Source organism: Macaca fascicularis, chromosome 9 (genome assembly GCF_037993035.2).
Source record: "Macaca fascicularis isolate 582-1 chromosome 9, T2T-MFA8v1.1".
NCBI lineage: Eukaryota > Metazoa > Chordata > Mammalia > Primates > Cercopithecidae > Macaca > Macaca fascicularis.
The window spans coordinates 131,250,598-131,275,031 of NC_088383.1; the positions used below are offsets into that span (position 1 = coordinate 131,250,598).

The 24,434-nt window shown below is 45.4% G+C and overlaps 1 protein-coding gene across 34 annotated transcripts in view; it reads left to right on the plus strand.

Moving 5' to 3' along the window:
- Positions 1 to 5,441: 5,441 nt before the first annotated feature.
- The window catches only part of BTBD16 (BTB domain containing 16), an 80,169-nt gene continuing 61,176 nt past the window's right edge, over positions 5,442 to 24,434 (plus strand). For 14 of the 34 annotated variants that reach the window (XR_012418245.1, XR_012418249.1, XR_012418251.1 and 11 more), the window contains exons 1-5: positions 5,442 to 5,760; positions 16,060 to 16,252; positions 17,488 to 17,922; positions 21,518 to 21,577; positions 23,286 to 23,437. Coding sequence is in view for 25 of the 34 variants with exons in the window: in XM_065521552.2 (XP_065377624.1) it covers positions 21,566 to 21,577; positions 23,286 to 23,437 (164 nt within the window). In the remaining 9 variants the exon portion in view is untranslated. Of the gene's footprint in view, positions 5,761 to 15,676; positions 15,948 to 16,059; positions 16,253 to 17,487; positions 17,923 to 21,517; positions 21,578 to 23,285; positions 23,438 to 24,434 lie in introns of all 34 variants that reach the window. The other 20 variants (XM_065521553.2, XM_074002981.1, XM_074002982.1 and 17 more) reach the window with 9 other exon arrangements.

Sequence of the window (24,434 nt, forward strand, 5' to 3'; positions counted from 1 at the left end):
TATGTCTCGAATTTATTTTCTGGGAAGGGTTGAGTCTTTTCTCACCTTTGTCAAATATCAGATTTGGCTTCGTGTTCTTCTCTGTCTGGGCTCATTTCTTTGTCCATAGACTTAAATAACATTTCCTTTCTTACCGTGGTTGCATTTGTAGGATGAAGCTGATGAGAAATACTGACTTGCTACTAAAATAACTAAGTGAATGCATTGGACTAGCTGAGATTTGGTTTTTACAAAACCTCTTTGACTTGAGGAAACAAATCTATTTCCTTTTATTGAGTCAAGGAACTAATAGACTGCCACTCTTTCTGTTCAATCCTTTGGTGTGTGAAGGTCAATCCTGAAACCCCCATTCCCATCTAAAGAAAGGATTGGGAAAAGGGTGAGCAATTGCCAATGGGCAGCAGGTAGTTAGGCCACTTTGGAGATTAAACTAGCAGTGGGCCTGGCCTTAGATCGCTTCATTGCTGCTGACTTGCTCAGGGCTGCCAGGTTGAAGGCTGGGTGGATGAGGGGAGTTAGTGGGTAGAAAGGTGCGATCATCTCGCCATCAGAGAAATGCAAATCAAAACCACAATGAGATACCATCTCAAACTTGATTGCCATCCTGACTTTAGATTGGCAAAATGTTACATAATATGTTTCCTTCTGAGAAGTAAATGAGGTGATAAATGTACAAAATGATTGCCATCCTGACTTTAGAATGGCAATCATTAAAAAGTCAGGAAACAACAGGTGCTGGAGAGGATGTGGAGAAATAGGAACACTTTTACACTGTTGGTGGGACTGTAAACTAGTTCAACCATTGTGGAAAACAGTGTGGCGATTCCTCAAGGATCTAGAACTAGAAATACCATTTGACCCAGCCATCCCATTACTGGGGGTATACCCAAAGGATTATAAATCATGCTGCTATAAAGACACATGCACACGTATGTTTGTTGCAGCTCTATTCACGATAGCAAAGACTTGGAATCAACCAAAATGTCCATCAGTGACAGACTGGATTAAGAAAATGTGGCACATATGCACCATGGAATACTATGCAGCCATAAAAAAGGATGAGTTCGTGTCCTTTGTAGGGACATGGATGCAGCTGGAAACCATCATTCTCAGCAAACTATCACAAGAACAGAAAACCAAATACCACATGTTCTCGCTCATAGGTGGGACTTGAACAGTGAGAACACTTGGACACAGGAAGGGGAACATCACACATTGGGGCCTATTGTGGGGAGGGGGGAGGGATAGCATTAAGAGATATACCTAATGTAAATGACAAGTTAATGGGTGCAGCACACCAACGTGGCACATGGATACATATGTAACAAACCTGCATGTTATGCACATGTACCCTAGAACTTACAATAAAAAAAAAAAAAAAAAGTGCAATCATTTCCTAGGGCTGCCATTAACAAATCACTGCAAACATCTGCAGCTTCAAACAGCAAAATTTATTCTCAGTTCTGGAAGCCAGAAGCCCAAAATCAAAGTGTCAATGGGGTTAGTTCCCCCAAAAGGCTCTGTTGAATCTGTCCCATTCCTCTTCCAGCAACTGGTGGCTGCTGGCTCTCCTTGGTGTCCCTTGGTGTGTAGCTGCAGCTCCCCAATCTCCGCCTCTGTCTTCACATGACTTTGCTGTGTTTGAGATTTCCCTCCTTTCTTATAAGAACACCAGCATTGGATTTAGGCCATCCCCAATCAAAGATGATCTCATCTCAAGATCCTCAGTTACATCTGCAAAGACCCTGTTTCCAAATAAGGTCGCATTCACAGGTAGGAGGGATTAGGATGTAGACATGTCTTTTCGGTTACATGTGTGTCAATGGGATGTGTGGTGTGGGCTATAAACTTGGAAGGCAGATGAGAGCCCCTGATGGCCCAGAGCTTGACTGTCTCTCTGCCTCGGCATGGTGGCTACAGGCTACTCCTCCCACAGTAGGACAACCCCCACCCATAACAGGACAGGCCTTAGGCAGCCTCAGCTCTGTGGGGACAGGGTGGGGAGTGTTTTCTGTGATTTACAAGGTGGATGAAGTTCGGCTGTGTCAGCTCCAAGGAGAGAGGACCGCACACGTGCTGTTGGCCTGGCAGGCTGCTCTGGGGGTGGGGGGTGCATGGTGTCCTTTGTGCTCTGAGGTCCTTTGTTTTCTTTCTGCTACACTTTGGCAATCCATCCAGCAGAGCCTGCCTCTGGTGCCACTGAGACCCTCACCTGCCAGGCACCCTCAGCCAGGGCAGGGGACTGCCTCTTTCCCACTGCCAGCATCCTTTGCTTGGTCCAGCCTCCTGGTCACAGCATGTTCCAGGGCCCAGCCATGACCCCTTACCCAGGTGCTTGCTTCTCTAGGCCAAACCCCTACTCTGGCCTCACTCCAGATTCTGACCTCAACTACATTCTCAGAAATGCCCAGCTTATCTCTTGGAAACTTATTTCTCATTAAGTAAAACATTTCCATTGTGAAAAAGATTAGAAAACAGGTAAGAAAAAAACCTTATAGCCCCCAAACCAAGACACTGTTAATGTTTGTACATTTTATGGCCTTTTTCTCCATCTATAAAATATCTTCTTTGTTGTTTGCTTTTTTTTTTAATTTGAGACGGAGTCTTGCTCTGTCGCCCAGGCTGGAGTGCAGTGGTGCGATCTCGGCTCACTGCAAGCTCTGCCTCCCGGGTTCATGCCATTCTTCTGTCTCAGCCTCCCGAGTAGCTGGGACTACAGGTGCCCAACACCACGCCCGGCTAATTTTTTTGTATTTTTAGTAGAGACGGGGTTTCACTGTGTTAGCCAGGATGGTCTCGATCTCCTGACCTCGTGATCTGCCCGCCTTGGCCTCCCAAAGTGCTGGGATTACAGGCGTGAGCCACCGCGCCCGGCCTGTTTGTATTTTTAGAAGTGCCACCCAGTACCATCCTGTGCAGCCACCTGTGGTGATCCTGCATACAGTTTTGGAAACTTTTTTTCACCTAATACTATAATGTGACCATCATGTTATGGTAAACTTTTTATATCAATAAATAGAGCTCTTCATCATTTTGAAGGCTGCATAGCATTCCATGTGCCAAAATGTGTTTAACCAACCCTCCCCCCGTACTGATGAGCATTTATATTGTGTCCATGTTTTTGTATCATTATGCATGCCACATGAGTGTCCTTACATATATTTGTGAATGTAAGTATTCTTGAGGTCAAATTCCTAAGAGTGGATCACCTGGGTTAAAGATGTCACTGCACTCCAGCCAGAGACCACTGGGACCAGTGGCTGAGCACGTTGGGTTTATTGCTCGTTGCAAAAGTGAGCCAGACACACGCCAGAGGAAGCCCTGAGCATCTCAGTTGGAGGGTCTTCGGAAGGCTGCAGGCAAAGGATTCGGACTTGGGTTAGTCACTCCAGGGAGGATTTCAGGAAGCTGGGCTTCGGTCTGGCAATTCTAAGACGGGGTGCCTCGATAAATCTGACCTACAAGAAGAGAGGACTAGAGTAAGAGAAAGCTGCAAGCGGTAGAGAAGCAACAGTCATGCATATTAGCCAGAACTGAGAGAGAGTTGGTCCTTTTTGTGGTTTGGATGATGTCCAGTGTGGCTGCAGACATTTGTGGAGTGGGCTGGTTTTTGTTTTTTAATTCACTGCAGTCCAAGTGGCCTGTCTAGTGCTGATGTGTTGTGAAATGGGTTACGGCCTCAGCCCAGCCATGAGTGCCAGGTCAGCCCCTGGATGCCAGGGGCTGCTTTTCTCTTTCTCAAAGGGTTTGCACATTTTTAAAGTTTGGGAAGCTCGTTGCCAAATAGCCTTCCTCTAAGGTTATACTGATAGATGGCCCTTTCCCTCCCCTCTCAGTAGTCTGTACATTTTGGGGTGTGTGATCCAGCCCTTGGGCTGCGCTCTTTCTGCCTGTCAGCCCAGCCTAGTGAGGAGGAGGGAAGAGGCATCCAGAACAGTAGTTGGAGTAAATAGTATAACTATGAGAAAATGTTTATTGTTTTCCCTCCGTGCTGTGATTACACTTGTTCTCAACTAATTTGTTGTGCTGTCTACAAAGCCTCCAGTGAAAGAACATTTCTATTTGCTGTTACAGGTAAGTGTGAACTGAACAGACCCTGCCTGACTGCCATCAAAATTACAGTGCCCAGAGCAGATCAACTCAGGGAAGCAGTCAATTCCCCTGCAGAACCGTGTCTTAACAGAGCTTATGTCTCTCTGGATAAGAGTGACTCAGGCTGAGAAGCGAGCGGCCCCAGAATATAATGGATCATTCCTGTAGCTGGAGACCTATGTCATGGGTCTGACAATGCCCATTCTGTGCAACTACTAAGAAGGTTAGAGAAGATGATCGCAGCTGCTGGGCACATGGTAAAGCTTAATCAGTGGTGGAGATGATCATGACAATGAAGATTATAGGGACTTGGCAAAGAAGTGGTAAGGGTCTTTGTGGCCTGGGACTCCGGAGAAGTAGGCCAGCTCTCTTGGCCCCGAGGGGTTTGGCCAGGCCTGCCGCATGTCCTGGGGGCAGGGGCCAAGCTATAGAAAGATTCCTCCATCGGGAGAGGGGGTTTGCCTCCATCCTCCTCCTACCCAGGGGCTGCACGTAGGTGCCTTTGTGGGTGGAGACGTGGAGGTTGGATCAAGCTTGCACTGTGTGCAATTATAGCCCACACAAACGAATGGAAAACTAAATCCCCGAATCCCAGGCTTGGCCTCAGGCCCACCTCCATGCGTGGCTGCCTCGCTGCCCCAGCATCACCAGGCTGCGGCTCCGTTCCTGGGATGCTCCAGGAAGTGGCGTGCATCAGCTCACCCGTCTTGTTAGCACGCTTTGCAGTGGGCCCTAAGCAGTGTGTCCCCTAAAGGGCTGTGTCAAGGTGCGCAGGGATATGAGATGGGGGAGGCCCCCACGAGAGAGGGCTGGGGTGATGACTGCGCCCTCTTCTCCACTCCCCCGTGGGCAATCGGACTGGAAGGTGGAGAGGAAAGCTCACCGCAGAGGCTGCACCAGCCCCTGGTGAAGGATTGGGCTGCAGGATCTCAGTTCTGCCACCTTCTAACTGTGACCGGGATAGGTCACACAGTCTCTGGGCCCACGGTGAGGATTCCTACTTAACCTCAAGGCCATTGTGAGGTGTGTCTGGCCCCAAGACCCACATGGGCTCAGATGAGTCGCTTTTCCCCCCGCACTTATTTTCTCTCATGCATGTGTTCACCCTCGGGATGGCAGCTGAGAACTGTTTATATTATTTTGCTTTGCTGAGTGGGAGCTCAAGGGCAGGCACCTGACCCCATTCGAGGCTTCCCCCTCCGCGCCGTGCCCCAGCAGCTTTGGGATTCTCAGCATTCTTAGGAACTTTGGTTTGCTAAGTCAGCTGAAATCTTGAGCTTCTAACTTTTTTTTTCCTGGCTCAGCATTTCCTCGGGGCTCTCAAATTAAAGGTACCTTAGTTGTGATACGAAGATTACCTTGTGAGGACAGGGAGTGGATATGAGTGGAGAGGGAGCTAGGAAAGACGGGGGTGGGCACTGAGGACAGCAGGGCCGGGACCAGGGGATCTTGGGGATTCCTTTTCTCAGCCCCTTGGGTGTAAGATCTGAGGGGCCCAAGGGCCACGCCAGGGAACATCCCCCTGTAGACACCTCCCCATTCCAGGCTGCTGACCTGGGAGAGAGAAGCCATCAGTGCTGTGCATGGGACAGGCGAGAGAGGCGACGGGGACAGCAAGAACTGCCTGGCTCGCTGGTAATTGCTCCTTTCATCTACTCCTTGGCCCTGGTAAGGTACTGAGGTTTCTTCCTCTTTTTTTTTTTTTTTTTTTTTTTTGAAATGTGAATTTCAACATTTCAAATTAATGTTTCTTCTAACATTGTCTCTTTTTTTTTTATTAAGGTTAAACATAAAATTTACCATCTTAACTATTTTTAAGTGTACAGTACAGGATTAACTACATGCATTTTTTTTTTTTTTTTTTTTTTTTTTTTTGAGAAAGGGTCTTGCTTTACCACTCTGTCCAGTGGCACCATCAGGGCTCCCTGCAACCTCGACCTCCTGGGCTCAAGTGATCCTCCCACTTCAGCTTCCTGAGTAGTTGGGACTACAGGTCTGTGCCAAAATGCCGAGCTAAATCTTTTATTTTTTGTAGAGACAGGGTCTTGCTATGTTGCCAGGGCTGGTCTCAAACTCCTGGCCTCAAGCAATCCTCCCGCCTTGGCCTCCCAAAGTGGTGGGATTATAGGCGTGAGCTACTGTACCTTACCCTAAGTGCACATTATCATGCAACAGATCTCTAGAACTTTATCATCTTACAAAGCGACAATTCTCTATGCATTGAATAACCCCCTTTTTCTCTCCCCACCACCAACCACCATTCTACTTTCTGCTTCTAACAGTTTGACTACACTAGATACTTCACGTTAAGTGGAATCAGGCATTATTTGTCATTTTGAGAGTGACTTTATTTTGCTTAACAAAATGTCCTCAAGGTTCATCCATGTTGAAGCATATAACAGACTTTCCTTCTTTTTAAAGGCTGAATAGTATTCCATTGTATGTATACACTGTATTTTCTATATCCACTCATCCATCAGTGGACATTTGGGTTGCTTCTACTGCTTAGCTGTTATGAATAATGCTGCAATGAACATGAGAATGTAAATATCTCTTCAAGATCACGGTTTCAGTACTTTTGGATGTATACCCAGAAGCAGGGTTGTTGGATCATCTGCTAGTTCTATTTTTAATTTTTTGAGGCACCTCCATACTGTTTTCCATACCAACTGCACTATTTTATATCCCCACCAAGAGTGCACAAGGATTCCAGTTTTTCAACATCCTCACCAACACTTATTCTCTGTTGGTTTGTTTTGATAGTGGCCACCCTAACAGGTGTGTGGTGATAGCTTATTGTAATTTGGATTTGTATTTTCCTGATGATTCAGGTTATTGAGCATCTTTTCACATGCTGCTTGGCCATTTGTATTTCTTTGGAGAAGTGTCTATCTAGGTCCTTTGCTGAGTTTAAAATCAGGTTATTTGTTTTGTTATTGTTAAGTTGTAGGAGTTCTTTATATATTCTGAATATTAACTTCTAATCAGGAGTACATATCCTTATTAAAAATTGGTTTGTAAATGTTTTCTGCCATACTATGCATTACCTTTTTACCCTGTTGGTTGTTTCCTTTGCAGTGCAAAAGTTTTAAAGTTTGATGTAGTGTCATTTGTGTATTCTTGATTTTGTTGTCTGTCCTTTTGGCATCACATCCAAGACATTATTGCCATTCAAATTTAATGAAGTTTTATGGTTTTTTTTTTTGAGTTGGAGTCTCACTCTTGTCACCCAGGCTGGAGTGCAGTGGCACGATCTTGGCTCACTGCAAGCTCTTCCTCCTGGGTTCAAGCAATTCTCCTGCCTCAGCTTCCCAAGTAGCTGGGATTACCGGCACCTGCCACCACGCCTGGCTAATTTTTGTATTTTTATAGAGACGGAGTTTTGTCATGTTGGCCAGGCTGGTCTCGAACTCCTGACCTCAGGTGATCCACCCGCCTTGGCCTCCTAAAATGCTGGGATTACAGACGTGAACCACCGTGCCCGGCCTGAAGTTTTTCCCAGCCTGAGCAACATAGCAAAACCTTGCCTCTACAAAAAAAAAAAAATTAAAATTAGCAGGGTATGGTGGTGTGCACATGTAGTCCTAGCAACTCAGGAGGCTGAAGCAGTAGGATTGCTTGAATCCAAGAGTTTGAGGCTGCAGTGAGCTATGATCGCATCACTGTTCTCCAGCCTGAGTTACAGAGACCCTGCCTCAAAAAAAAAAAAAAAAAAAAAAAAAAAAAAAGGAAAGAAAAATTTTTCCCTATGTTTTTTGCAGGAGTTTCATAGTTTTCAGGTTTTATATATTTAGGTTTTTAATCCATTTTGAGTTAATTTTTGTATATAGTGTAAAGTAAGGGTCCAACTTCATTTTTGGCATGTAGATATCCAATTTTTCAAACACCATTTGTCTCCCCATTTTGTAGCCTTGGCACTTTTGTTGAAGATGATTTGACCATATATGTGTAGTTTTATTTTGGGACACTCTATTCTGTTCCATTGACCTATATGTCTATCTTTATGCTAGTACCATACTGTTTTGATTACTATAGCTTTGTAATATGCTCTGAAATCAGGAAGGGTAAGGCCTCCAGTTTTGTTTTTCCTTCTCAAGATTATTTTGGCTACTTGGGGTCCTTTGAGATCCCATATAAATCTTTTTTTTTTTTTTTTGAGACAGGGCCTTGCTCTGTTGCCCAGGCCAGAGTGCAGTGGCACGATCTTGGCTCACTGCAAGCTCCGCCTCCCGGGTTCACGCCATTCTGCCTCAGCCTCCTGAGTAGCTGGGACTACAGGTGCCTGCCACCAAGCCCAGCTAATTTTTTGTATTTTTAGTAGAGATGGGGTTTCACCATGTTAGCCAGGATGGTCTCGATCTCCTAGCCTTGTGATCCGCCCGCCTCGGCCTCCCAAAGTGCTGGGATTACAAGCGTGAGCCACCGCGCCTGGCCTGATTCTTTTTTTCTATTTCTGCAAAATATGCCTTTGGGATTTTGATAGGATTGCATTAAATCTGCAGGTTACTTTTAATGTTATTAAGTTTTCCAATCCATGAAGTGGGTTTTCTTTCCATTTATTTTTGTCTTCTTTAAATTCTCTCAGCAATGTTTTGGAGTATTTAGTGTGCAAGTCTTTCTCTTTGGTTAAGTTTATTTTGATGCCATCATAGGTGGGATTGTTGTCTTAGTTTTCTATTTAATTGTTCACTGTTATTGCATGGAAATGCAACTGTTTTTTTTGTGTTGATTTTGTAGCCTGCAACTTTACTGAATTCATTTATTAGTTATATCAGCATCTTTGGAATCTTTAGTTTGCTAAATATAAGTTCATGTTATCTGTGAACAGAGATAATTATACTTCCTCCTTTTCAAGTTAGATGCCCTCAGTATCACAAATTATATCTTTTCATATTTTGTAACCATTAACATAGGTTTGGTTTTTTGCAGGGGGTGGGGAGTGGGGAGAGCTCTGTCACCCAGACTGGAATGCAGTGGCACAATCTCGTCTTTACCAATCAGTTCAGTCAGTGATTCTGAGGACCTCAGCCTCAACCTCTGGGGCTCAAGTGATCTTCCCACCTCAGCCTGCTGAGTAGCTGGGACCACAGGTACATGCCATCATGCCTGGCTAATTTTTTTTTTTTTTAATAGAGATGAAATCTCACTATGTTGCTCAGGCTGGTCTCAAACTCCTGGGCTCAAGCAATCCTCCTGCCTCAGCCTCCCAAAGTGCTGGGTTTACAGGCATGAGTCACCATGCCCAACATAACATAGTTTTCTAGTTATAGTTATTTTTAAGCTTTTTATCTTCTAAATTCTGTACAAGAATTAAGTGGTTTACACAACAATTACCGTATTACAGGATTCTGAATTTGTGTATGTATTTAGTTTTACTAGAGAGCTTTCTATTCTTGTTTGTTTTCATATTATCTATTGTTTTTTCATTTTAACTTGAAAACTCCCCTTAGCGATTCTTGTAAGACAAGTCTAGTTGTGATGAACTTTTTCAGTTTTGGTTTATCTAGGAAGATCTTTATTCCACCTTCATTTTTGAAAAAAAGAGAAAGTTTTGTCAGATATAGTATTCTTGGTTGGCAGTTTTCTTCCTTCAGCACTTTGAATATATCATTCCACTCCCTTCTAGCCTATAGTGTTTCTGCTGAGAAATCTTATAATTGTGATAATTTTATAATTGCTCTCTTGTATATTATGAGTTGCTTTTCTTTTGTTGTTCCATGATTCTTTCTTTGTCTTTTAGTTTTAACAGTTTGATTTTGATATATCTTTGTGTGAGCCTCTTTGGGTTTAGTCTAGTTGGAATCCTGTAAGCTTCTTGAATGTGGATGTCCATTTTCTTCCTCGGATTTGTGAAGTTTTCAGTTACTATTTCTTCAAATAAGCTTTCTTCCCTTTTCTCTCTTCTCTTTCCGAAGCTCTCGTAATATGTGTGTTGGTCTGCTTGATGGGGTACATGGGTCTCTTAGATTTTCTTTACTTTTCTTCATTGCTTCTTTTTTCCCCCCGACTTGATAATTTCAAATAACGTCTCTTCAAGTTCCCCTGATTCTTACTTTTGTTTGATCAAGTATGCTGTTGAATCCCTCTAGTGATTTTTTTAAATTTCAGTTATTGTATTCTTCAGTTCCAGAATTTCATTTTTTTTTTTAAGTTTCTATTTCTTTGCTATTTTCGTTTTGTTTATACATTATTTTTGTGATTTTGTTCAGCTGTCTCTTTTCGTTCTCTTGTAGCATACTGAGCTTCTTTAAGATGATTATATTTATTTCCTTGTCAGGTAACTCATAGATCTCCATTTTTTAGGGGCAGTTTTTGGAGATTTGCTTTATTTATTTGATTGGATTATGTTTTCCTGTTTCATGTGCTGTGGGTTTTTGTTTTTATTTTATTTTTTGCTGTGATTTGCTCACTTGAAAAACAACAATCACAGCAGTCTCTCCTCCCAGTCTTTATAGACCAGCGTCCTACAGGGAAAAACCTTTACCAATCAGTTCAGCCAGTGATTCTGAGGACCTCACAAACATTTTCTGAGGATGTGTCTTCTCTGGGCTTGTGTGTATAACTTCCCAAATAGGAAGGTTTGCTGGTTTATTTTTAGGAGCTTGTAGGCTCTTGTTCCTTCTAATGTCTGTTGGTAGTGCCGCAGGTTCTGTGGGACTGCAACAAGACACTGAGCTCTCTTTTGTTCTCAGTGACACCCAGGCATCCAGAATATGCCAATTCCTCATCATTGCTCCAAGTAAGGTGAGACAGAAACTAGTCCTGTGGGCATTGTGCCAAAAAGCTGAAATGTTGAGTGCACATTCCAGTCTAATTTTTCTTTCCCAGTGAAGAAGTCATGAGGTTTTTGCTCCAGATTGCACCAAGTTGTGCTGGCTTTGGGGAAGGGCTATCTTGTTTTTGTATGAAATGGTTTTTCTTGCCTGTTTCAACGTGGTTATTCTTTACTTTAAGCTTGCATGGGGGTACAACAACTTCTTAACTCATTTCTGGGATCTCAAAAGGCTTTTTGAGCTGTATATCGTCAAGTTAGTTTCCCTGTCGGGGAACAAGATCAGGAGCTTCCTATTCTGCCATCTTGCCCAGATCCTGAACAAAGCCTCTTTGTTTTCCACAATATTCTCCCTAGAAAAAATTGAACAAAGCAGGGTGGAGATGTGTATGGGCAGGGTCAAAGTGTGTGTATGCACAAGGATTGTTGGAAGGAGAAAAGATATTAACATTTGAGCACCCACAATGGCTCACTCAGGTTAGTGCTATCTCTTTTTAGTCTTGAAATGATCTAGTGAATGAAAACTGTTTTTATTTTACAAGAAGGAAACAGGCTCAGAGAAGTTAGAAGACTTGCTCAGGTCAATCAGGAAACAAGGCAGCCAGGATTCAATCCCAGGTCTTCATGACAGAAAGGCCCACATCCTTTACAATCCCTGGAGAAGTGTTTACAAGGAATTCCAAGCAGAAGGTGGTGGGGAGATGAGGTACAGGGGTGAGGATGCTCCCAAGCACATGTGGTGGGTCCTTACGTCCATTCTTTAGTCTAGTTGGTGGTGCTGCCTTCAAGTCTGGACTGGACTCCTCCACTGCATTTGTGGACTATAGAAAGCATTCTGTTTGTTCAATGGATAGAAGCCGCAGTGGGGCTCACCTAGGGTGTACATTGTTAGATGCATTGGAGTGGCCTTGTTCTTCCTCATCGTTGTTTGTTTCCCTTGGGTGGTCAGTGGGCCAGTGGTACCTTCCCAGGTTGGTGGTGACCAGCCGGGCAGAGCTTCTGTGCTCTCAGGGCTGGACTCTCAATGGCAGAACCTGGAGAGTTCATGGACTGTCTTTTGGGTTTATTTGAAAAACCAACTTGGAGATCAAAAGAGATAGGACTACATAAAACTCAGACTCCTTGGCCTCTATGAGCCCTGGGCTATTGAGCCACTTCTCCTCTTCCTTCCTCCTTCCTCTGTTCTCACCCTGCACTGCAGTCAGACTGTATGGGCCATTCCTTCAGTGGCTCCTTATTTCTCCACTCCAGCTTAGCACATGCTCTTCTCTCTGCCTGGGACATTCACCCTTATCCCCATCATTTTGTCTTTCAGCTAATTTCTATTCTGTTATGTCACTTTCTCCAGGGAGTCCTCCTTGAACCCTTGGGCCTGGGTCAGTGTTTAAAAATGTAGGTTTTATTATTATTTTGTTATGTTTGAGATATGGCGAGGCCAATAGATAAGGAGATAATTGCCTTTGAATAGTTTGTTACAATTCTCAAGAGGAGGGGGCATACCCCGCCACTGGGCACAAGGGCACACAAGGAAGCAGTAAGGTTAGGAGACATAAGGGGTAAGGGGAAAACATGGGCAAGAGCCTTTATTGTGGATCCCATGGGAAGAAATGAGGGCAGCAGTGTAATCAGGTTTAGAATTGGTGAGTTTGAATAATTTCAGTGGGCGCTGGGGTATAGGGATTGTCTCTCATCTGGTAGTACTTGACCCTGGGTGATTAGGGCAAGTGGATAGCGGCCCTGAGTTTGACAGCTTGATAAGGGAGGTGGTTGGGGTATAGGCTCTAGCTTAATTGGTTTGTATATGAAAGGCATGCTTGTAGGAGTCCTTTACTAACTCTAGGAATTATTTATAGCTAGCCCTGGGAGGGGCAGTCCCTCCAGAGTGAGCAAGGCCCCAGATTCAAAGCGTCAGAATGACAAAGCAGGTTAATGCAGTTGATTGCCTTTCCTACGAATTCCCGCAGCTCACTGACTTGACTACTCTGTGAGCCTTACAGTGCCGATGTTAAACCTCCAAAAGTAAGATGCCCAGGCATGGAAGGTGATTTTCAGGGGCAGCTCATGTATGACCTTTTTTAAGTTATGTAGTTATTTTAATGTATATTCCAAATAAACCAGCATACCAAATATGCTACTTCCTTGATAAAATAAATTTACTGTAAAAACATCATAACAAAAACGTTATGTAGCAATGTAAGTCCAGTATTAAAGAACAAGTTTAAGCAAATAACATCAGAGGCTGCGAAGGTAGTGCACATCCTTCTCTTTGTACCCATTTTATCTCCAGCACCCAATACAATCTTGACACTCAGGCCTTGTCTAAGTGAGTGAATGAAGCAGCCCTGGGCCAGCTGCGTTGGCCTCACCATACTCCAGAACATCTTGGCAAAGAGGATCAACAGTGGATGGAGCAGAGGAGTTGTTTTAGCTGAACTTTTTTTGGCAGATGAGAAAATTGGACGCCAGAGCCAAGGAGAGAACTTCCTCAAGGTTCCACAGCAAGTTCATGGCCAGTTCTGACCCAATCTTGTTCGTTCGTTCTTTCTTTTTGAGATAGAGTCTGGCTCTGTCACCCAGGCTGGAGTAAATGTCATGATCTCGGCTCACTACAACCTCTGCCTCCGGGGTTCAAGTGATTCTCCTGCCTCAGTCTCCTGAGTAGCTGGAATTACAGGTGCACATCACCATGCCCAGCTAATTTTTGTATTTTTAGTAGAGACGGGGTTTCACCATGTTGGCCAGGCTGGTCTTGAACCCCTGACCTCAAGAAATCCACCCGCCTCAGTCTCCCAAAGTGCTGGGATTACCTCCACCTCTTGGGTTCAAGCGATTCTCTTGCCTCAGCCTCCTGAGTAGCTGGGATTACAGGTGCTCACCACCACACCCGGCTAATTTTGTATTTTCAGTAGAGACAGGGTTTCTCCATGTTGGTCAGGCTCGTCTCGAACTCCCGACCTCAGGCGATCTGCCCACCTCAGCCTCCCAAAGTGCTGGGATTACAGGTGTGAGCCACTGCGCCCGGCCATGTTCTGTCTGTCTTTTGGCTCATGCAAGGCCTCCACCAGGGGCTGGTCTGGAGGCAGCACTCCCAGAGCAGCCTGTACCCTGGCTGGGTGCACTGGGGCTCTCAGGCACAGAATCTCCATCTTCCAGTCCCCTGAGGCTCCGGATTTTCTCTTTTCCTCAATAGAGGTGAAGGATGTGTCTAGGGTCACACAGCTAGCCAGTCAGAACCAGGTCAGAATTGGGTGTTCTTTTCAGTGTACTCCGCCACCTCTCCATATGGGTGACTGGATGGAGTGGGCTGAAATGGGCTCTCTGGCAAGGTAACGAGCTCCCCATGCCTGAGTGTGCAGGAAGAAGATGGATTTCCCTTCATAATCGCCCTGGAACTGTGACATAGGAGATTTTGGCATAATGGGGTTCCAGCTAAGGGCAGTGCTCAGCGAGGTTTGATGTCGGAGTCACTGAAGACCTTTGCTCTTCGGATTTCCAGCTCATTGGCTGCTTCATGGGCTGGGCCCAAGGGGCTCAGTTACTGACACCCCCAGGAAAGAGCTCTCAGGGAAACACGCTGGAGGCTATTTCCATTTATTTGTATTTGCTGTCTTTGACTTTGGGCAATAGCTCAGCTCCTGGGAGATCTGTGGGGATGTATGTGTTGAGAGCTCTAGGAGTGAGCTGAAGGCCTCGGATCCTTGAGCTGGACCCTGCAGAAAGCGATGGATTCAGCCAAGGCCAGGGTTCTGCCTGGGGACTGCTGGGAGCGTGGCATCCTGGGACGCTTCCCCAGAGTGGCCACTAGAGGGAGCCCGCTCTCAACTGCACCCCAGAAGTGATACCTGGAGGGCATCCCTAGGTTGGCCCATGATGGAGCAGGTGGGATATAAAGCTGGTCCAGGGTAATGTCTTTCAAACTTGTTAATTGAAATCTTACATGGGGCCCTACATTCCAGGGACAGTTAGCAGGGAAAAGTTTTGGGTGGCGGGGAAGCAGCAGTGTAGAGAGAGGAAATCTGTCTGTTTGTACACAGACTTCTGTTCAGCCCGTCTCCGCCCCCATGTTCTTGGCACTGGGCTAGGAGGGAAGCCACGGACCAGACCTGAGGGGGAGTGGAGAGCAACATGATGGTCAGGGAAGAGAGAAGGTGCGCAGCGGCTGTGTGTGCACACCCGTGCGTGGGTGCCCAGATGAACCTCTGTCACTGCCCGGGGAGGGAGCTCAGCCTGAGGAGTGGGCTGTACCGCCAGCTGCCGCATGTCCAGCAGAAGGGGCTGGTTACCCTAGTCCCCATCTGCCTCTGCATCAAGAAGCACAGCATCCATGGTGAAACCCCATCTCTACTAAAAATACAAAAATTAGCTGAGTGTGGTGGCAGGCGCCTGTAATCCCAGCTACTGGGGAGGCTGAGGCAGGATAAATGCTTGAACCCAGGAGGCAGAAGTTGCATTGAGCCGAGATTGCACCATTGCACTCCAGCCTGGGGGACAAGAGTGAGACTTCATCTCAAAAAAACCAAAAACGAAAACAAAAACAAAGCACAGTGTTGCCATTAACAGTCATGCACAAAAATGCAGGAGAAAACATCTAACACTTAGCAAACAACTCAGGTTAAAGAGTAAGTACAGTAGGACCACATTTTCAAAAATGTGTGTATACATACAAAATGTTGATGTACTATTAATGATGCTGAATTTGGCTGTGGAATCCAAATGATTTTTATTGTTAAGAATTTTTGCCTCTGAATTTGTGCCTATAAATGCATTGCATTTGTAACAGGAAAATAAACTAACAAGTGTTTGTTTTTCAAGCCTGAGAGAGGCCCACACCTGGCTCAGGAGTGCAGCCCCTGCCTCTGGCTCCTGAGGCCCCTGCAGCAGCTGTTAGAGGCCTGCGTCCTGTCTCGTGCTGCCCATGAGGGTCTAGGGATGGTGGGCAGACCCTGAACTGGGGCTCCTAACCCCCCTCCCCAAGACATGCCAGTGTCTTCGGCCCCTTGTCGCCTACATTATTCTCCCACCGGTTTTCTTATTGTGCATGTCCCGCCCTACCTCCTGATCGCCAGAAGAGCTACACTGAGAGGTGAGCAGCAGTGGATTCCTTTGGACCCCACCTCAAATCCTGACTGCAGCACCAGCTGCTGCTGCTTCTACTAAACACCAGAAACCTGACAATCAGCTGTTTCCCCAACCAGGTGGCCGTTGCTGGGACCAGTTGTATACTACCACGAAACCTCCTGTCATCTCACTCCCAAACCCGAAATCCAGTGCACAACAAGAGACATTGCTCTAAGCTGAAGTGCACCTCTGGAAGCTACTAGAACAGCCAAAAGATGCTCTTAACACACATGCATACATGGATGCAATTGCAAAAGAGGACATAGGCAGGTGGGTACAAACACCAGGGCCACGTTCATACCCAAACACAGAAGCAGACATACCTATGCATACATAATCACATGTGCACACGTATGCATGTGGCACTCAAGCATGTGCACAGGCAGAGTGGTGGTTACGGACTAGTACATCCAATTACCCAATTCTAGAGATGTTTATAGAGCACTTTCTAAAGTCCAAGTTTGGTTGCTGGGCTCTGGGGATGCAGAGATGGGTAAGCCACTCACAGAACATTCCACAGTGATCAGCTTCTCTGCAAAGCAGAATACGGTGTTGGGAGGGGTAGAATCACAGGATTTGAGGGCTGAGGGGGAGATAAATTCAGGGGCACCTCCCATTTCTAGAGTATTTCATAGTTTCTAGATCACAGCCACAGGAGATAGCACAGCTACTTTCCTGTTTTACTTTAGGATGTATGTGACCTAGGAGAGGCTGGCATCGGGTCTTATAATAGGCCGTACTGCCTCCGGGTTCCTGTTACTGTAACTAGGGATTTCTGTGATCCCTGGGGTGGTGGTCCAGGCCTCTGATGAACCCGTGGTGACCCATGTGGCCCTGACCCATGTGGTCTCTACCTCCCCATCCCCTAGTTCGGGTCATGGGCTTCACAGGCCACGTTGCTGAGGACACTGCAAGATTGTACTCGGGGCCGGGCGCGGTGACTCACACCTGTAATCTCAGCACTTTGGGAGGCCAAGGTGGGCGGATGAGGTGAGGAGTTCAAGACCAGCCTGGCCAACATGGTGAAACCCCGTCTCTACTAAAAATACAAAAATTAGCCTGATGTGGTGGCGGGCACCTGTCATCCTAGCTATTCACGAGGCTGAGGCAAGAGAATTGCTCGAACCCGGTGAACCTAAGAGGCGGAGGTTACAGTGAGCCAAGATCACATCACTGCACTCCAGCCTGGGCGACAGAGTGAGACTCCATCTCAAAACAAAACAAAACAAACAAAGAAACACAAACGTCTTCACTCTGGATGCCAGCTTGAAGGCTCTTAGTCTTGTCCTTGACTTTTAGGCAGTCCTTAGCTGCCAGAGAGAGCAGCATTAAAAATCATAATCAATGAAGTACCTCATTAGGCATAGTTTTTAATAATGCAGAACCCTCAATTTTTATTGAAATATTTTTGTCAAAACCCAGAAAACACTAGAAATAGAGGACCCCAGAATGCCAGAGCTGGAAGGGATCTGAGAAGTTTCCAGTCTAATCTCCTCCTTTTACAGATGAGGCCTGAGGATTTGGGGGTTGACTCTCACTGAGGCTCTGTCCTGGGTTGCCCCAGGAGGAACAGGAATGGAAGCACTTGGCACCCAAATTGGTCTCTGAGATGCCATCACTCACATCTTCTCCTTGGACACAGCCCCAGCCGGAACTGAAACCCGGCCCTGGAACAGGAAGTGCTCGGAACCTTCCCTGCTGTTGCCGTGGTGCTCACAACCACCCAGGAAACCAAAGGCAAGCTCCCCCTGTCAAAGCACCTTGGCCCATAAGAAGAAAAGGGTGAGCCCCAGATGTGATGAGCACTCCCGGGCTTCAGGCTCAGAAGGTGCCCAGCCCCCGGCTCTCCTGTAACTCAGAGGCCAGTGTGATGCGAGTTCCTCCACTCAGCAAGCTCCCGCTGTGAACACGCCGGTGGTGGGCAAGAGGGCTTGAGAACGGTAAGTACGATGGGTACTTTTCAGCCACTTCAGAGACCAAGAAGGGTGTCTTAGGGACAGGTGCTGCTTAGACTTGGGTCCTTCTGGTCTACTTGGCAGGGAGGGAGTTTGGGGAATCAGGAGGGGTCTGGGAGCCGAGATACCATTGTAGGTAGCTCCTGCCCACGCAGAGACCTCGGCACAGGCTCTCAAAACACATGAAGGGGCAGGTGGCCTGGTAGGATGAAAAAAGAACACATTTCCAGGCCATTGAGATATCCCTGGATTTGAAGATCAGCTTAAAAAGTTCTTAGATGTTGATCTAAGAAAGCAGGAGCTTTGGGTCGCTGAGTGCCATCCCCAGCCTCCCTCTCTCTGTAACTGAAGCGGTGCTCCGTGGGCATAGCGAGTCCTGTGTGGGGTTTATTCTGTGCTGACCAGGTCTGCTTCAGAATGGAACCCTCTTCTCTCTTCTCAGATTCCTTTAGGCCACGTTGAGGATTCGGGGGTCTATGTCTAGGGCAGTGGGAAGCTGGTGAAGGGTTTTAAGCGGAGGAGTTCAGTTCATCAACCTGGCTCCTGTGAGGTAAAAGGATCAGAAAAGCATGTATGTGTTCCCTGAGGTGGGAGAAGCCTCCTCATGCAAGGTGGAAACTCAGCCATCAAGGAAAACACACATTGCTCTAAATCCAAGTGTACCTCGAAAGCTACTTGAACAGACAAAGATGCTCTTAACACACATGCATACATGGATGCAATAGCAAATAAGAACACCGGCAGGTGGGTACAAACACCAGGGCCGTGTTTGTATCCAGACACGTTTCTTTTTCTTTCTTTCTTTTTTTTTTTTTTTTCCTTGAGACAGAGTTTCACTCTTGTTGCCCAGGCTGGAGTGCAATGGTGCGAGTTTGGCTCACTGCAACCTCCACCTCCCGAGTTAAAGTGATTCTCCTGCCTCAGCCTCCCAAGTAGCTGGGATTACAGGCATGCGCCACCATGCCCAGCTAATTTTGTATTTTTAGTAGAGACAAGGTTTCATCGTGTTGGTTAGGCTGGTCTTGAACTCCTGACCTCAGGTGATCCATCTGCCTCGGCCTCCCAAAGTGCTGGGATTACAGGCATGAGCCACCAGGCCTGGCCCCCAGATACGTTTTCAAATTAGAGATTGGCAAAGGAAATACACACACACACACACACACACACAACATATTTTCATACCTAATGAAACAATTTGTTTACCATAAACAAAGTCAAAAGACAAATGATACACTTCTGCAACATGTATGGCAGACACAATGTTAGTGTCCCCAGTACCTAGAGAACTCCTTAAAAAATGCTCAGGAAACTACAGTAACCCAGTAGAAAAATGCGGAAAGCATACGATTAGGCGGTTTTCAGAAAAGAAAAATTAAAGGGCCAATAAATAGATAAAAGAATGCTCAACCCCACTGGTAGCCAGGAAAGTTCAAATTAAAATAAGAATCTGAAACCATCTGACACTCACCAGCTTGGCAAAAATAAATATGATGATAGCACCTAGTACTGGAGATGTTGTGAAAAAAACAACACTTATAAATTGGTGATAGAAATGTTAATTGCTGCAATTTTGGGGCAAATGAATTGGCAGAGGATTATCTTCTGTTTTGCTTGATCTGAGCCACTTTCCCAGAACAACAGCAGAGATCTATCTGTCTACTCATCTGCTTACAAAAAACAAACAAACAAACAAAAAACAGCAACAACAATTGAAGATACAGATGTCTGACATAACTATACCACTTGGAAGACTATTTCATAGAAATAAAAATAGTAACACAAAGATATATATATACACACACACACATATATACACAGATAGAGATATAGGTAACATGTATAGATATATGCATACACACATGTACACAAACTGCCATAATAATGTGTATGCATATTGTTTCCATTGTTCTTATTATGAGAATAAAATATAGGAAATAACCTCAATGACTTGGCAGAGGAATATTTTAATAAATAATGATGCAGTTACTGTATGAAATATTATAGGGCCAGGCACAGTGGTTCATGCCTATAATCCTAGTACTCTGGCAGGCCAAGGCAGGAGGATTGCTTGATATCAAGAGTTCAAGACAAGTCTGGGCAATATAGATCAGTCTGGGCAACGCTGGCTCTAGAAAAATTAAAAAATTAGCCAGGTGTGGTAGCGGACGCCTGTAGTCCCAGCTACTAGGGAGGCTGAAGTGGGAGAATCACTTGAGCCCAGCAGATTTGAGGCTGCAGTGAGCCTTTATCATACCACTGCACTCCAGCCTGGGCAACAGAGCAAGACCCTGTCTCAAAAATAGAAAAAGTAATATTATGCAGCTATGTTAAATTTTTCTTTCCTGTCGTTGTATTGGTTCGCTTGTTACAACAAGCATATATTATTAATACTTTTGCAATTAAAAAGTCCAATTAAAGCAATTAAAAGGCAAAGAAAAGCCTGTCTGCCCAAGTGGAATGGAAGTTCTATGAGGCAAGGATCATGTGCATTTTGCTCACTGCTGTCTCTCAGAAACGGCTAACACCTCTTTCCATATGGCAACTGCACAGAAAATGTTTGTTGGTGAATGGATGAACATAGCCATGACTGTGATGCAGGTGAAGTGCTGTTTGGGGAGCAAAGGGGAGGTCAACTGAGGTTCTTAGTCATCAAGTGACATGGCTTCTGCTGGTTTTACCAGCTTGTCCACTTCTTCTCTTCTCTGATGTTGCTCTGGGGAACTACCCACTCACCAGTGCACATTCTTCTTGGGAGAATTAGTCAAGGTGTCTGCCCTCAGGGGCCAAAGAGTGGGCCCCTGAGTTAAGCCAGGCCAGCTGGGGCCTCTTGCTGAGAATCTGGATTGAACAGAACCCTGCATAAATGGACTGTGGGAGAGCCGACTCATGCTAGAGGCAGCGCCTGACAACAACAGCCACCAACTGCTGGTGCATGCCACCCAGGCCCCTGCAGCTGCTTCCTGTTCTTTCCCAGAGTTCTCCAGTTTCCTTTTGAGTCTATGAGGCCCTCCTCTCATCACCATCCTTCCAATCTATCTTAACCTCCCCCCAACTCCATAATCAAATGGGTTTCTGTTGCTTGTAACCCAACTGCCCTGATAATGTTCAGAGATAGCTGGAAAGTCCTTCCACTTGTCCTCTTTCATGACCTGTAAGCCAGGGTGACCATCAGTCTACAGGACTCCAGGGCAGCCCTGGCCTACAGCCATTGTCTAGGCCTAATCATTAATATCATCCCTTTAGTCCCCTGGTCTGAATGATCAATTATGTGATCAGCCTACTTATAGCTATCTGTCGGTCTTCCTCACTTTGGCAGAGGATTATCTTCTGTTTTGCTTGATCTGAGCCACTTTCCCAGAACAACAGCAGAGATCTATCTGTCTACTCATCTGCTTACAAAAAAACTAACAAACAAACAAAAAACGGCAACAACAAGATATTCTCTTGATTGATAAAAAACCCACATTCAAGGCTTATTCATTATCGTTCCTGTGGCAAAATATAGATTCTTTAGGCCAATCTCCTCCATAATATTTTGAAAAGTATGGAAAATTTCACCTTTACCTCTTTTGTCTTCTAGGTTGCTTATCTTTTCTTTCCTGTGTAATCTCCACTTTCATTCACGATAATGTCGAACACGGTAAGTAGATCAGTTTCTCAAGAAGGTAGGTGATGAGAAGAAGCACTTGGTTATGGTCATTTTGACAAATTTCCACAAGGAGCTGGGTCCTGCACCACCGAGGACCTTAAGCGTTATTGGCTGACTCGGCTGGAAAGAGTGCGTCCAGGCAGCGGGCCGTCCAGAGAGCAGGCTTGTGGTCTGAGCTGGCAATGTTTTACTTCTCACATGAGAGCAGCACTATATCTAGACTCAGATTCCACAGTTTTTAATCATCCACCATCTTCGAGGCACTATACTAAGGCATATTTCCCAAACTTTATTCTACTTTATACTTTTTACAACATTGGAAACAAGATGATATCCCCAGAATCCCCACCACCGCCATCCTCACCATCATTGTCATGATGACCATTACTGTCACCACCACCACCCGTTATTCCCATTTTACACATGAGACCTGACAGCCTCAGAATGTTACATAACTTGCTCAAGGTCACACAACTAGAAAGTAGCAATAAAAAGATTTGAACTCAGATGCTCTAGTCCGTGGCCCATGGTCTCGCCACCTCTCCATTGGTGCCCTGGTTGGCTTGGGATCAATGACATCCACTCCTGTGGGTCCTTCCTGGTGCTTTTTTCCTTGCTAGGTTGCTTTGGGCCTTCAGTCTAAGGTTTGCATCCATGCTGGGTATTGTCCTTCTGTTTTATGTAAATTGCTGAATTTCTCCTGGAACCTCAAGAAAATGTCTAAGTAAAAGCCCCTGCCCAAAGACTCAGCAGTTCTGCTCCTGGGTATATAACCAAAATAATAAAAAGACAGGTGTTCAAACAAAAACTTGTCCATGAATACTCACAGCACACTTCACAATAGCCAAAAGGTATAAACAACCCAAGTGTTCATCAACTGATGAAGGAATAAGCAACATGTGGAATATTTACACAATGGAATATTATTCAGCCTTAAAGAGGAATGAAGTACCAATACATGGATGAACCTTGAAAACATTACGTTATGTGAAAGATGCCATCCACAAAAGGCCACATATTGTGTGATTCCACTTCTATGCAATACCCAGAACAGGTGAAAACATAAAATCAGAACATAGGGGCTAATCTTAGAAAGCAGATTAGTGGTTATCAGGGGCTGGGGACGCAGGAACAGGGAGTGACAGTTTAATAGGTATGGAATTTCTTTTGGGGGTAATGAAAATGTTCTGGAATTAGGTAGTGGTAATGGTTGCATAACATTGTAAATGTACTAAATGCCACCAAATTGTACACTGTAAAATAGATAAAATTTTATGTTTTGTATATTTTACCACCATTAAAAAAATTTCCTTGCCCAATATCTCCACAGTTTAATATCTCTCTGTATGACAAGTTAGGATAAGTACTCAAAGGGCAGTACTTAAAGCATAATACCATCCCTGCTTGTGGATTCTTCAGAGAGCTACCTGCAAAAAACAGTGTTTCTCCCTGACCTCTTGCCCTCTGGCACCTCTTGTCTTAGATCCTAAATTCCAAATTACTTTGTAGCTTGAGATCCTTGGTCTGTGGAATACAGCGTCTTTACCTTGAGATGTCTCGTGAGAAGTATTAGCCATGTTCAAAAATTAACCAGCACTGTAAAATTTGTCTTCATTTCCTTCCTGCTGTACAATTTGGAAAATCTGGCATTTATGTGAAGTTAGAAAAAAAGATGTCTTCTCTTTCTTTGATTACCAAGCAGCACAGAGCTCGGCTGGAACGCCGGATCGCTGGCTCAACCAACCGGTGGCGTTTCCCCAAACAGCCTTTTACTGGGGACCTGCTCTCACTTTCCCAGATGTTCAAGGCTCTGAGCATAGACTTTGAGGAAGCTCTGAGGAACCCAGACAGGTAGGGAGACTTAAAGATTTGTGGGAAAGAATGGCCCATCATTCCTGGGAGGGGAGGTGCCTGATGACCGGCCCACTCTGATTGGCTGGAGTGGCTGATGACCGGGCCACTCTGATTGGCTGGAGTGGCTGTCAAGGGCACATCTGCCAGGAAGGCTCCCTCTGGAGCCAGCTTTCAGGCACCGACAGGGTCATAAGTAACTACTACCTCTGAGAATGTGGGTGGTGACAAAAGGGCAGAGAAAGATTGATTTTTTTTTTTTTTAAACAATTTTTCTTCCCATTGGGAACTTTGAACCCAAACAGGATTCTGAGTTTATCATCCAGGAACCAACTGGTTTTTTGACAAACAAGACTTAGTTAGTCCTGGCTTAGTGTGTAGACAGCTTGTGAATGTCCATTTTCACCCAATCAACTGATCCTCTCTCAATCTCATAGTATTCCAAGCAGCAGGCTAGACCGGCACTTCCCCATGTGATGAGTTCTCTCTTGCCTCTCCTGGAAACACATAGCTGGACCCTTGCCTTAGTCTGTTTCTGTTACTGTAAAGAAATACCTGAGGATCAGAAATTTATAAAGAAAAGAGGTTTATTTGGCTCAAGGTTCTGCAGGCTGTATAAGAAGCGTGGCGCCAGCATCTGCTCAGCTTCTGGTGAGGGCCACAGGCTGCTTGTACTCATGGCGGAAGGCGAAGAGGAGCTGAAGGTTCAGAGATCACATGGCAAGCGAGGAAGCAGGAGAGAGGAGGGGAGGTCCCAGGCTTTTGTTAACAACCAGCTCTTGTGGGAACTGAGAGAGTGAGAAGTCTCACCCCGAGGGATGGTATTAATCTATTCATGAGGGATCTGCCCTTATGACAAAAATACCTCTCATTAGGCCCCACCTCCAACATTGGGGATCAAATTTTTTTTTTTTTTTTTTTTTTTTTTCCTGAGACAGAGTCTCGCTCTGTCGCCCAGGCTGGAGTGCAGTGGCCGGATCTCAGCTCACTGCAAGCC